This window comes from Rhea americana, unplaced genomic scaffold, assembly GCF_003343005.1.
Source record: "Rhea americana isolate MKP2758 unplaced genomic scaffold, rheAme1 scaffold_213, whole genome shotgun sequence".
NCBI classification, from domain to species: domain Eukaryota; kingdom Metazoa; phylum Chordata; class Aves; order Rheiformes; family Rheidae; genus Rhea; species Rhea americana.
In genome coordinates, this window is record NW_028186289.1 from 1,065,005 (window position 1) to 1,079,653 (window position 14,649).

Here is a 14,649-nt window from a genome sequence, read left to right on the forward strand (position 1 = left end):
AACAACTGGCACTAATAAAAAAAAAAAAATAAAAAAAAAATAAAGAAAGCCCTCACAGCTGAGCCTCCTGAACTGACCACAGTAGAAAACTTATCCAGAGATAAAATTTGATCAAAAATTTTGTGTATGCCTACCTATTATCAGCACTACTGATAATTCAAAGTTAGACTATCCCAGACAAGATTAAGCAAATGCTGCACATTACCACCATAACCTATAGGAAAAGAGCATTGCCTACTCTTCCGCTCATTACATTCATCCAACACCATTGTGCTGTGAATTATCACTCTGCAAGTACAACCAAGAAGCAGGTTAACTTCTCTGGAAAATTTTTCAAAAAATTGATTCACTTAGTTAGAAAGTAGACTAGGGACAGCATTACAGCTTCTTCTACTGTTCCATTTCTCAAAAGGAAAAAAAAGTAAGAAAACTAACAGATGCAAAATAAAAGATAAYCAAGGAAAATAAGCAGAGTTGTACATTATTTCACAAGACTGTCTAAAATATATAGCACAAAATGAAACAAGTACTACATAATATCCTGTATGTGTATATTCATACCAGAAATGTTTTCAGGAGTTCATTTTTTAAACCCACATTCAAATTGAATTAGTCTGGCGTATAATTAAGAAAAAAAAACAGTTTCATATGTCACAACTTGTTGAAGAAGGTTAATTTTGCTGAATATATTGTCTACACAGAAATTGATGACATTTAGCCATTTGACATTTGCTGATTTTTGTGACAAGATTTCTTCTCTAATCATATTGCACAGGAAACCTCACCCTTTCCTTGGATGGCATTATGTTGATTTAGAGTTTAGCCCAGAGATTTTCCAACAGAAATGACAGAGAAGGTGAAACTCGAACTGATAAAAWCCAAGCCTTGGAGGAGGTCTCCAAATAAATTCTCCGAAGACTGCATCTGTTCTGAACAAAGACAAATTAGCATATAAACACCATACTGGTCTATCTAATGGAATACTTGTCTTAAACACCATTTTTTACCAGCTAGTTCTAAGAATTGAACAACCAACCAATTACTTTCTCTGTCTTCAAGTAGCATGTTCCACAAAACATTCAATAGCTCAGGAACAGCAGGATAGTTTAGGTTAGAAAGGACTTGTAGAGGTCATAGCTACTTTTTTTTTTTTTTTAAAGCCATGAAAAAAGCAGCTCCAAAAGCAGAACTGTTTGCAATAGATTAAGAATATCTGTACTGAACTCTGCTTCTTTATTTCATACACAAAAGTTATGTTGGCAAAGAAATAGCTTGTGTTTAAAGTTTTTTTTTGTCCCATTTCATTTCTTCTTTTTTTCTGGAAACTCTTATTTCCTAGAGACTTATTTTCAAATGTGCTATTTGTCAGAAGTGCAACAAAACAAAACAGAAAGTTTTAGGGTTTTAAGTGTTAACCTTAAACAAAATTTAAACAAGTTTTAGGCTTTGCAGAGCTCCAGCACCTTCATCAGTCTCAGATCTCTTCCTACTTACCAAAGAGACCTTCTTGGGGGGGGGGGGGATAAAACAACAAAAGCAAAAAAGCACAACGACAACAGCCAGCTGAGCCCATTTCCACAGTGGTGAGTGAGAAGGAATGCATCCAGAGACAGACAAGAAAAAAAAAAAAAACACACACAGGTCACACCACACACACACAGCGCAGAGAGCAAAGTGCTTCTCATTTGAGCTGCAGCCTGCCTTTCACATCCTTTAGAGGATACTATAGGCCTTTATTGCTCTTCAGGGTCTCTAAACAGGTGYCTCAGCTGCAACCTGTTTGGACCATCCTCTCCTTCCCTTGCACACTGTTGGTAATGCCTCCTTAGTCTCCTGTAAAGCTTGCGTTGTCAAATACCACACTAAAATTCCACTCATTCAAAAGAATCATCAGACTAAAAAAAATAAAGAACCCCCCCATCCCCAAACTATCTATCTATCCATTACACCTTTCCTTCTGCCTTACTTGCCCTATTCACAGACTAGGGTATCTTCATGGAGGGAATGAATGGGAAAAAACATTAGTTTTCCACAAACAAATCCACACTGCCTGTGTTTTCAAAGAACCACTTTTAAAAAAAAAAAAATCAGTGTGGCATTACTACAATGATAATTAGTTTTCTTCGTTCCTCTGCTATAAACACCATGTTGCCAGTATTTTAAATGAACAGTAACACATTTAACAATCACCACCACAACCTTCTGCAGTCAGAAGTCTTAGAGCCCTTAAGCTGCTACAAAACAAAACTGACTTGCTACTGTTCACTAAAACAGAATGAAAACGACAATTTCTACAAAAAAAAAAAGTTTCAAAATTTGCAGTCAGCCTAAATTTTACATTAGCACTGCACTTCCATTCCATCCCCTCCCTGCTCAAATGAGAACAGTTACAGAATTTGCATTTGCTAGACTCTTGGAGGGAGAAAAAACAAATAAAAGAACATGTTTCATTTGATTAAAACAATACATTCTGAACTTTTTTTCAGAAGACACAGAACTGATYGTTGTGGTATCTCACAGGAGCTGCATATGCTCCTATTCCAACTCCTTCAAATGCTATTTGTTTATCTCTATTAGAGAAAAGCAGAAAGTATTTACAGGGAAGCATCTCAGCACATCCTTTACACAACATAACTGAAGGGTTCTGACAAATTTTAAGACATTACTGTGGAAATTCAGCCTCTACCACAAAAGACTAGAGTAAAATATCTGGTATCACAATGAATGACCCATAGTTAACACCATTAAAAACTTCACTACTGACATCTGCAAGCAGTATTATACTCCTTTTGTYGCTTACAGATTGAAATTCAGTATTATTCCTAAATAACTTTAGGGTTATCATTTGTTTTCCTCTTTACTTTCCAGATAAATGAACTGAGGAATGGTGATAGCATTTACTTTTGTCATTTGTTGCATGAAATTGCAAGTTCTCAGCAGGAGCTAGGAGTTACTTTAGGCTCAGCTGGTAAAGCCACAGGATCTTATAAATAATTACAGTATTTTAGTATCTTCAGTGTAACRTCATACATTGGGATATTTCATAAATGTGCTATATTTCTTTCATCTCTACCAAGTTATACATAGGTTCTACTATAAAGGACACTTTTGTTTTGTAAGTTATATAKCCTGAATCATCTCTTCCACTGGTCATCTGAACCACTCACTGTTCAGTTTAACATAAAACATATTTTCTCCCTGTCTGTATTCAGCCTTAATTGACAACCTTGGAAATATCTTCTAGAATTCAACAGAGAACTAGTAAAGAATTTCAGTTTGTACAAAGCACAATGCTTCCTTTGAAAATTTAACACCTGCTAGAACACCTATAATTCTGTAATTCACCTATATACCTCTGGATTTGTTCAATACTTGGATTTCATTTAATRCATTATGCATTTATTGTTGTGGCTGCTCTCTAGAATTGTGGTTTTGGGGGGGTTGTTTGCTTTGTTTTTAATCATTAAAACATCTCTCAGTCAGACCAATGAAATGGGTTAAGAGATTCACAGTTGTTCTTACAGAAGAACAACTCCTTCCTCCTGCAAAGGAGTTCATATTACTCCTTACTTACAAATAACTGCCTGGACACCAAACTTGACRTGTGCTTGCTAATTTTACCTTCCACAGTTCTGCCTGAATGGTTATTCAGCTTAAAAAAGAAAACAACCCACACTTCCCAGACAGTAAACTGCTCCTAATCCTAGTTTAGGGACTAGCTATAGAAAGGGCTACTTTGGGATATCCCCAGCATTTACACATTCATTCCAGCGTAAGACCATCCTGTTTTACTCTGAGACTAGATTATAGAGAAACAAGGCTCTCACTCCTAAAGACAGATTTTTCCATATTAATTACAGTTCAAGTAAACATCCAAGTTCTGAACCCTAAGCATAAGCAAACACCTCAGTAGGTCCTGAAGTAACAACAGTGACAGTACATAACGCAATGCCAAAATGATTTGATCCAAGTATCTGCACAAACTTTACTAAATCATTTTGCGAGCCACGTGCAWTTCTTTAGCACATCTCCTACTCCCTCCCCTCAACAATGGTCCATACATCACAGAAAATGGTGTGTTTCTGTGCAGCAGTGTTCTGCTTACCTGTTAAGCACCAACTAYGAGGAAAAGGAAAAAAGAAAGCAAGTTTTGTTAAAGAACTACAGAGAGATTTAAAACACATACAAATCACACTGTGAGCAGGAAACTACTGTCACGAACCACAGTGATATTAACACACACTGATTACATGGGACCAAATAGTCACTTTTTATCGTGTCAGAAGTAAGCTTTAAGTTCCACATAAATATAGCTGATGTTTAATTTAATTATTTGGAAAATTCAACAGCAAAAGGCAAAGCTTTCTCAGAAGTGAGAGCAGACTTAGACTTTCAAACAGACTTAGAGCAGCACAAATGAAACTGTGACAAACGCAACACACCCGCTTGCGCTCTGTATCAGAAAGCTATTTAAGTTCCCCCTTCCACCCAACTCCGCCCAGCTGAAAGCAGCATCTGAAGAAGAAACCCCAAGCGCCCAGACGTCCCGCCCAGCCCGGCCCGGCCCAGCCCTCCCGCCACAGCCCCAAGCCAGAGACCTTACGATACAGCTCCAGCAACACTTGCTCGTAACGCAAAGAATTAAACACAGAAAAAAAAATAAAATAAATGAAGGGAGGGAGAGAGAGAGAGAACTGAAATCAATCCCCCGTTTCCCGTTGCCGCGGGGGGAAGGGGGGGGGAGAAAAGAGAGGAGCAATACGGCGGGCGACTCCTGCGCGGAGCGCGAGCCGGCCCCTCCCTTCCCGCCGCCAACGGCCGCCGCCAACGGCCCGCTCGGGCCGGCGGAGACCCCCACCTGGGATGGCGAGGTTGGAGAGCGGGTAGGAGCGCAGCGCCGCCGGCAGCGATCCCATCCAGTCCGCGTTGCTCTCCGCCATGACGCCGGCGGGTCGCCGCCGCCGCCGTCGTCGCCGTCCCCTGGCGGCCGGCCCTGGCCCCGCGCCCGGCGGGCTCCTGTTCGTGTTCATGCTCAACCCCGGCCGGGCCCGTAGCTGCGGCGGCGCGGCGCGGCCCGCCGCCACCGCCGCCCGCCCCGGGCCGCACCTGCGAGCGACGGCCACCCACGCCCCGTGGCCGCCCTCAGCGCCCCCTTATGTAACAGGTGCGGCGCCGGGCGGCCTCGCCCCACCGCTCCCTCCCTGCGGCCCCGCCGCCTATTGGTCCGGCCCGGCCCGGCCGCGCGCCCATTGGCAGCGACGCCTGCAGGGGCGGGGCAGTGCGGCGCGGCCGTTAACGTCTGTGCTCCGCGGCGGAGCGGGCGGTGTGAGACGTGAGGCGGTTTGTGGCCGGCGAGGAGTCGGGGCTGCCCCCGCTCCGGCTCTGTGTCCGTGGCGTCATCCCGGCCTCCCGGGTCGCGGCAGCGGCGCCGAGCCGGCCTCTAGCTCGGCTCCCAGAAGCGGCAGAGAGGCTCGGCGCCTGCAGAGGGGACCCTGCTTCGGGTTGACTTCCCCCAGCTGCAGGGCTGGGGGAAGAGTAGGAAATACTTCTGTTCTAGAAGGACACGGTGCGAATACCAGTAAGGTACCAGCTTTTCTCACACAACCAGAAAGCCACGTGGAAGAAAGTTAGGAGTGTAAAACGGGTCTTTAGTTTTCCATCAGTAGTCTGCTTTGCCTGCGTATTACAGTATTTTGATCTATGCTACAAACAAAGAAACTTCTAGCTCTTCGTCTTTACTCTTTGTATTACAATAAGGTATGTATTATACTTTGACACCTGCAGGCGTTTTTTTGCCTGTCCTACTGTCATTGTATTGTCTGTATGTGAGGCAAAAGTGTGTTGTTTTTTTAAGAAGTCTCTGTATGACTCAGTCTCAGGAAATACGATCCATGGTTGGTCTGCAGCCGTTGGAAACACCATCTCCACTACTTTCCTTTCCTTTCTGCACCACCTAAGCAGTGAAACCCGCACAGCACCTGTCCGCGTTAGAGGATGGGACGGAACAACAATCCCATCGGGGACCAGAGCTGACGTCTGCTAAGGGTCCGATGTCCTCTCGCCGCACGTGGCACTGCACATTATGTTTCTAATCCCTTGAGCCAGCTGGCTCTCCTTTTGCTGTTGGTGGCACCAGCCGTGAATTTTTTCATCTACTCAGGACTTTCTGTTACCACACTGTGCGGTAATATGCTGGCTGTGTGCATGCTCGTCTAGATGATCATGTACACACACCTGTGGCTACATATCCCATGTGAGTTTAACTTTGTGATATTCACCCTGCTTCAGCACCAGAGAAGCACCCCGATACAGGGCCAACACCACGGCTTTACAGAGAAGAAATCAGTTCAGGAAATACAAAAACTAAAATTAYAAGCATCAATTTTCTTAAAACTCTTTTTGTATGGATTAAGATACCAGGCAAAAAAATCAGAGCAAACATTGTTCTGAGTTGAATGTCAATAGGTTATAAGCAATTTATGAACTGCACCTGATATACTTTCCTATACCTGCCTGCTGTAGGAAGATTTAAGGTACACTCATTCCCTTCTACCTGTTCTTACAGCAATTTTGTTCCTCTGACATTCTCACAGACACAGTGCCTTACACTTCACCTGTCAGGTAAGGTATTTTTTCCAAAGCAACTTCTGAATTTGCTTTGGTACATGAAATACATCTTAGAAGATGTATTTTTTTCCCTGCAGCATTATTATTTTGAAGGATAATGCTTTGAGAGCAAGTTCTCTTACTAAAGGACTRCCTCTTACAAATATGTACAAATGTATTGTTTGCATGCAAACATGACAAAAAGGACATAGCTATGACTGGTATACAGCAGATATCCATCATGTTCCATCATGTGCTGATGAAAAAAATACATATTATTGCTCTAAAGATAATTTTTCACTGTTAAATGATAATTCAAAAAAAAAACAAGTACTGAATCTAAGGTCATATATTTCAAAAGTCCTTCATTTTGTCTGTAGTGAAGTACTTTTTAATTGAATAGGCATTTTTCATTTGGCTATTGAAGTATACACATTAATCATAGAATGCTGTCATTAATACATGGTGAAACTGCTAATTGAACTATATGTTATAGGTTAAGTGTGTATAAATTTAATGTATGTGTAAATACATGCATATCAAGTATGTATTTTCAACTGGTACAACCAGACTCTATATCTTATTTCATAAATTTGCATTTTGCTCTTCAAGCAAGCTGACAAAAGGATTTTGCCTTTAGGGTATTTGACAGTTATGGACTATATCAGACTATTCATAAGTCTAGTTTCAATAACAGGTTTTCACACAGCATTCCTGATGCTCARGGAGGAACAATAAAGAGCAGGTTTGGCATGCCTTCAGCTCTGCTCTGCAGCCCTGCTCTCCCTTCCAGTTAAGGCTGTCTGGTATACTTGCTGCTGATGCAGGCAACATCAGGCCAGACGTCTATTCAAACACATACATAGGGGATCATAAACATTTTCTATGGTAATTAAGTTCACACCTTGAACTGAAAAAAAGATCATCATGTGGGAGCACCAAAATTTCCATTAGTTGCACTCATGGTCCAAATCCTAGTCTATCTTCGAAAGCTGTCATTGTCTTATAGCCACCCTCAAAGCTGGCAACCTCCCAGCAGATCAGTGTCTGTGACCTTAAGTAGCATGGGTAACCATGAGGGTTTTGTAGTTTTGCTTTTCAGAATGGGAAAGCTTTTCAGGGCCAGGATAGCCTACCTCTCTCCACCGTCTGGGTGCTTGGCATGCTAGTCTACTGTGATTAATAAAAACTACAAGGAAAATTATTAGGGGTAATTGCTAACATGATACCTTTGATAGTATTTTTGTCTGGCCCCATCTTGCATTTGCCATCCCTAAGGTGGCATAAAGAGGATGGCATATGTATGATGGACAGTGGAGTCTGAAGAGGAACAGGTTGGTGAAGGGGTGTGTTTTGCAGTGGGAAAAGGAGTCCAATCACCACTACTTTGTGGTTGGTGCAGCCTCTACTTCAAAAGTTGATCTTAGCTGTCCTCTGTCATCAGATCGACTATAAAAGAGGGAACCTAAGCAAGAGGAGATAGATAGTCTCAAACCTATTGCTTCACAGGCATCCAAAAGTCTCTGACCCTTTGATACTGAGCTACCATAGTACCGAGATGTGGCAGCATCAGGGCACTTCAGTGCTGCCAGAAGCACAATGACTTCATTGTGGCAGCTAGTTTCAGCATCTCCACACTGTGGCATGTAGCATTAGTGCATGCTGGCTGCTACAGAGATCATTTCTAGAGCTCCACTCTGTAAAGGACTTTTAGGGTGTACAGAGGCACCAACTGCATGAAACCCAACTGCTGAGAGAAAATGTGTCCATTCACCACTGCAGCATGAGACTTCAACTGCAAGTATCAGCTGCAGTTATTTACCAGCAGTAACCCCTAGAAGATTTTTCTTACAGTCCAAAAATACTTTTCATGCTTTCCCAGAAATAAAGATCACTAAATGCTTGTTCCCTTCCCCAAAACCTCAACCTCTTTCCATTTCCACAGAACTCTAATTTTATTCTGTAATCACTACCAAATTCTGCAGAGCTATGCATTAATTGTGAGGACAGGAGGGAACAAATATGTATTTAAAGATATAATTTTATTTTCCACAGCCTGAACCCACTAAGTATTTCGGGTCTTCTCAGTTGAGACYGTTAAATGCTCCACTTCAAGCATGTGTTTAAGTGGCTGCAAAAAATGAATGGCTAAGCAGACAGTAAAGGATGCATCATACAATGTAAATTTTTCAATTTTGTATTAAGATGAATGTAAAGTTGTATTTTTCTATATTTCTGGAGCATTCACATATGAATCATATTCAATAGTAAGGATGGCCTGGCTGCAGCTTTACTGTCCATTCTGCCACAGATTATATAGCCATAGTTATGCCTTATTTAGATTTTACTAAAAGAGCTTATCTGTTTCCCTGCTTCTCTGAACAGAGTACAATTCAGTGTCATGGACAGACCAGGCAATCTAGCAGCTCAAATCCCATTCCCATACTCCTAACCCTCCTATTTTCAAATGCCTAGTAAAAAGCTTAGCTCTGCGGATCAGGCTGAAGCTGTTAAAGCGCTAAGAGGCATATGTTTTTCAATGTTAGCTAATTCCAAACACACAACTGTTTTATTTCAAGTTTCAATAACATGTGGCCCTCAAGCTCCCCAATACTGAAATAAAGCCAGAAAAATGAACTTTGAAAAATGCTTTAAAACAGCTGAAAACAAGTTGATAACACCAAGCACTACAGTAACCTTAGCTTCATACTATTCTACCACATGAATACTCTAACGCATGCCCTGTTATTCAACAGGATGCATTGCTACTGTTAAAAAGTTTCACTTAATGCTTTCAAAATCCTCCATTCTAGTCCTGAATCTGCTGTGCCTTGTAAATCCCAAATCCTTACATGCAATTTATCAGCAGACTATAGATCAAAATAGTTATTGAAACAGGTTCTGTGTCACTTGCCTATTTTAAAGGTTACTTTGCTACTGATGGGAAGAGAACTGCAGGAAACGTTCTCACAGAGAGAAGCTAATTGCTCAACATTTCTTGTAAGTACACTCAGACTCTTCCAAGCTGTTCATTATCATTTTTACCCTGACTGTAATGGAATTATTTAACATTTAAAGCCATCAGACAYGCTCAATCACAAAGCTCTGCAGACGTTATGGTATATAAAATATCACTTCTTCAAGAGTAGTAGACCAAATAATGGTGTTCATTTCCCATTTTATATCAAGGCAGAAAAATACCATGACTATTATAGCAATTTTTATATTTCTTAAGACTCCTGCAAATACTTAGATGTCTACTATAGATCTTTTTTAATATCAGCTTCCCTCACCTTTTTTGTCTACCATTCAGTCTCTCAGTATCTGTTCATATCAATATACTGCTTGCCGCTCCCCTTTTCAGTCTCTTTCTTTCCCTCACTCTCTCCCTCTCTTTGTTTGCTTGTTTTATTTTTTTTTAAGCCAGGCCCTTGCATCTGTGAGTCCTCTGTTTGACAATAGTGAGCTATTCAATACTTCATTTACACCACATGAGGGGGTTTCAAACTGCGCAGGATGCCAGAGTTAATCTGGAAGTCCTCCTGTTTGGAAATAAACCAGCAAGCAAACAGATAAATTTCTTCCACTGATTAAAATATTTCTGGGGCAACCTGGTATAGGAGACTTTAAAGGGAAAGAGATGAAACATCATACGCTGAAGACAGATGGAAGAGGAGTTTTAAGGACATAATCCAATGTTCCCTGAAATCAAATAGTATTTCCTGGAGACTTCCCTGAGCTTTGTCTTGTTTGTAAGGAATCATTTAAAATACAATATGATTTAATATTATTTCCATTAAAATCTCCTTGGACGGGATCAAGCAATCATTATTCCTCTGCAGAGCTTTTCAGAAGCTTTCCTGGGCTTATGTTCAAAGTTAATTGCAGAGTCAGGAAGAGTTGCCTACTAAAATAAACAGAAGTAAAACATTTTTTTCTTAAAATACCATTACTCCTGCAGTTTTAGTATACATAGATYTTTCTAATGTTTGTTTTCTATAATAACGGATGGTTTAAAATCCAACAAAAATCACATAAGGTAATTAATACCCTCTTCTAGGTAGCAAGCAATGTTTCTATACACTCTTTCTTAAAACAAACAGATAAATTAAAATGAAGATTCAAAGTTTTGCAAGGCTTTCCACACAGCTGGAACAAGGAAGAGTCCTACCTAAAACAGAGCACTCTTTGGATCTGTGCCAAGATGGGCTGTTTCCCCAGGAAATCCCAGGTGCTAAAGCCTGTTAAAAGCAACTGTTATCTAATTAATCCACCTCTGGGTTTCTCAGGCAGCCTGTRCTCTCCCACAACCTGCACCCAGGCATTGCAAAAATAGTCTGTAAATTAGACTGACTGGAGAACACAGTGCAAACAATAGGGTGCTCATTAAACAARCAGTCCAAGCTTAATTAATTTATGAGACAGAAAAGTGCCATGTATGAAAAGTCACACAAATGCTGTTAAAAAAAAAGGAGGGGGGGACATAATTTAGAGGGAGCAAAAGGTACTCAAGAGCATTAATGCTCAGATGCTTGGTGACATGGTTGTCAGGCACACAAGTACCAGGGCATCCTCGAAGTTCACAGGTGTCCCATGAGCTGTCGGAGGTGGGAGCAAGGCAAAGGTTCAGGCTGCTTTTGCTCTCCACAAAAATAGACAAAAGCCACATATGCATAAACATACATTGCTGCTTAGCTTTCCTATGTATCACTTTCAAGGCTGGTTAATATATGTATAAAGGACCATATGCAGTAGATCCAGATAATTTCACAGTATTACAGTTATGTTGTACGTGATCTAAGATTCTGACTCAGGTCTGCCTTACAGGTTTCATTTTGTCTTGGATTTGCATTTAGTAGTTTAACACTTAAGCCTTTTCTAAAAAAACCTTTTCTATTCCTATGCAGCAAGCTTTGAACATGTTGCTCTTATAAAACAGCTTTTATATGGCATTCACATATCCTTCTTCAAACATCTGATAATTTCAACTTTAGTCTGGGCTCCAGGGCTAATAGAACCCATGTCCAATCTGAGTGATTTAAACCCACATATCAGGGCAGCTGATGCTGAAAAATAACATCTTGAAAGTGTTCTTTTTTTTTCTTGCTTTAGATTAAAGCAAGGAGTAAATTCTTAACCTAATCACAATTCCTGCATACTCTTATGTGATCCTGGTCAGGATCAGATGAAGCCAACTCAAAATAAAAGCTATTCTAAGTTCACTTTATCTGCAGGAAGCTTGAAAGATTGGAGCCAGCATGTAGGTTCTTTCTTTCTTTCTCCCCAAAGTTCCCACGTCGACTTGCAGTGACCGCCAGCTGCCCAGCGCACCCCTTTCTCCGTTTTCCCACGGGGTGCTCTCTGCACCTGGGGACAGGAATCCTTGCAGCCCCCTTACCACTCCCCATGGTTTAATTGTGATAGGGGGTTAGGAAGATAGGCAAAAGCAATCCCTTGGCGTGGACATTTTTATTTATGGAAATATAGGGGAAAAAAAAAAAAAGAACACAACTGACATCACCACCGCCACCGCCAGCATCACCATGACCATCACCACCCCGAGCAGCAGCAGCAGCAGCAGCAGCGCGCCGCGGCGGCGCGGCGGCGCCACCTGCTGGTCGCGGAGGGGCGCAGCAGCGCCGCCGCCCGGGGCAGCGCTGCGGGGCCGTGTCCTCCGGCCCCTGCAGCGCCTCCCGCTTTGGTCACGATCAGTATTTCCCTCCCCCCCCTTTTGTGAGTGCGACTGAGTCTTGAAAACAACACGAGTCATGAGAAGGGTTAAAAGGAGTGTACTGAAGGGTTAAAGGCACCGTCCGGTCAGAGGGGAACATCCTGGCTGGAAAGGGATTGAGATGGTTAAAACAAAACATCTGAGATGCTGAAGTAACCCCTCCTTGACAGCTACACTGCAGATGGCCATCTTCATCTAACAGCAAAGAAGAAAGTCCAGGCTCTCTTCATCCCCTAGAGTGTGGCTATCCGGTACTTTTGTTTGCTTGCTTGCTCACTTTTTTAATCAAGGGAAAGCTGCCCTCTGCTGCAGTGACTGACAGTCCAACTATTTTGCTTTTAAAACCCTTAATGGACAAGAAATGATCGAACTAATATCAGGTCTTCTGTGCATGCAAAGTCTGTATAGTTTTGCAGGAAGCAGAGTGTTTTCTCTGAAGCAGAGAGACTACCTCAGCGATGCATTGAGAACTCCTTGTGCTGTAAGGTAATCAGCACCACGAAATACTAAAAGCTTGGTGATATTTGAAAAGATGTGTTAGATCATTCTTTCCAGCAAGTCTTACGTTAATAAGAAGTCACAAGAAATACAATTCTCTTAACCTGGATTGAGCATCGACCAGCTTTTAGCAGAAAATAATGTACCATTTTTTAAGCTGGATGTGATTGAATTTCAGTTGATTTGGCTTCATTACAGAAATAGCATTGTGATAGCAGTACCTTTCCAAACAAGCTCAGAGGGACAGTTTCTTGGCTTATGTTAATCTAAGACCATGCTGCTGCCAAAAGGGGTGCTCCTGTTGCCTCTCTTTTGCCTGGTGTAGGTAGTCCTGCAGCTGCTGAGCTGGCGGAGAGCTGTTCGGCAGGGTGGTCTGACCCAGTCCATGCCGCAGTCATTTCACTGTTAGTGCCAACACAGGGAAACACCAGGGCAGGGTAGGGATAAGACTGGAATGTCACTTTGGCAGGCTTAAGCTACCTGGGAAACTACCCCACGGGTCTTGAAATATCCAAAGACAGCAAAGGGCAGAAGCTGATCAACAACAAGGGAGAAAAAGAAGAATTATACTCCTTTCTTCTGCACATCATTAAAGCAATATTTGGAAACACAGACTCAAGAGTGATTGCTGTTTCAGAAACACGGCACTACCTAAAGGACTGGCCCTTTCAATTGGATTTGTTTTCCACCTGAGCCCTTCAGTCTATGGTCCACAAATGGCTTGTAAATGAGCCCCCAAGTTTACTCTTTCTTGTGGCTTCACAGAAAGCAATGAACTCCTCTTTGCACACAATTATACCAGGCCTGCACAGCAGCCTTTTATCTTATCAGCTCCTGCCAGTGACTCTGTGCAGCAAGCCCATGAGGCAGATGCAAGCTATTTCCTCTCAGTGCAAGCTATTGATTTTTGTTGGTTTCACACCAGTAGAAAATTACACACTAGGTCACATTACTCAATATTTGTGCAGTAAAAAAATACTAATTATAAGAACTGCTCATGTCTGTATCAAAAAGCTCGTAATAAGCCAAGGACTCCTACGTAATCATGGCTTCCATACGGCAGAACTSTCATCTCTATACACTCACTAAACAAAAAGCTTCAACACTTTCTTTAGGCAGGCTTATGGAGTGATATGTTAATCTACTCCCATTAACAAGACAGCAAATTCCCAGTTGATCATCCAGTTCCAATTAAGCACATATAATCTCACTGTGACACTCACAACGGTGTTAACATAATGCATATAGAGATAGATGGGATTAAGTGAGTGTGCTCAGGAGTGCTCTGCTTCCAACATTAATGTCATTTAGGCACTCTGAATTTTAATATGGGTCATTAACACCAAACTCCTGTAATCACTGCTTTAAAGACAAAGCCTTTTTACTGCGTTAGTCGTCTTCTGTGCTACACAGATGGCGTAGGCAGTGTTACAGGCTTTCCAGTTCGTGGCAGGATGGGGGAGTCCCATCTAACTCCACCATGGTTGTGTACTTTACTGGCGGTGGTGGTGGCTTGAAAGATGGAGGTCTGTTCATACTGGAATAAAAGAGACAAAATGTGGTATAACACACAGGCCATATAAAATACTGAAGTAAAAAAGGAGAAGGTAGGTGGATACTAAGTAAGAAGCACAGTATAATAGAATTCTACATTTGTTCTTATATATTGCAGCTTTGTTTGTGCTTTGTTTACTTTATTCATGCCTTTTGTTTATTCATTTCATTCATAAGTTTGCTTTATTCATGCTCTTAAAATTATTTTAGAATTGCTCACACAACTGTATGAAGCTATATTTAAAGACTCACAGCTTTTT

At 41.6% G+C, this 14,649-nt stretch overlaps 2 protein-coding genes across 4 annotated transcripts in view; both read right to left on the reverse strand.

Moving 5' to 3' along the window:
- Nucleotides 1-5,019, reverse strand: part of PLCXD2 (phosphatidylinositol specific phospholipase C X domain containing 2) — a 20,174-nt gene extending 15,155 nt beyond the window's left edge. Inside the window, exon 1 of the mRNA XM_085304941.1 lies at nt 4,859-5,019. Coding sequence (XP_085161067.1) covers nt 4,859-4,940 — 82 coding nt within the window. The 5' untranslated portion in view covers nt 4,941-5,019. The remainder of the gene's footprint in view (nt 1-4,858) is intronic.
- A 9,217-nt stretch (nt 5,020-14,236) lies between these two features.
- The window catches only part of CD96 (CD96 molecule), a 25,805-nt gene continuing 25,392 nt past the window's right edge, over nt 14,237-14,649 (reverse strand). For all 3 annotated transcript variants that reach the window (XM_085304944.1, XM_085304943.1, XM_085304942.1), the window contains one exon: nt 14,237-14,372. In XM_085304944.1, the coding sequence (XP_085161070.1) occupies nt 14,264-14,372 (109 nt within the window). In that variant the 3' untranslated portion in view covers nt 14,237-14,263. The remainder of the gene's footprint in view (nt 14,373-14,649) is intronic.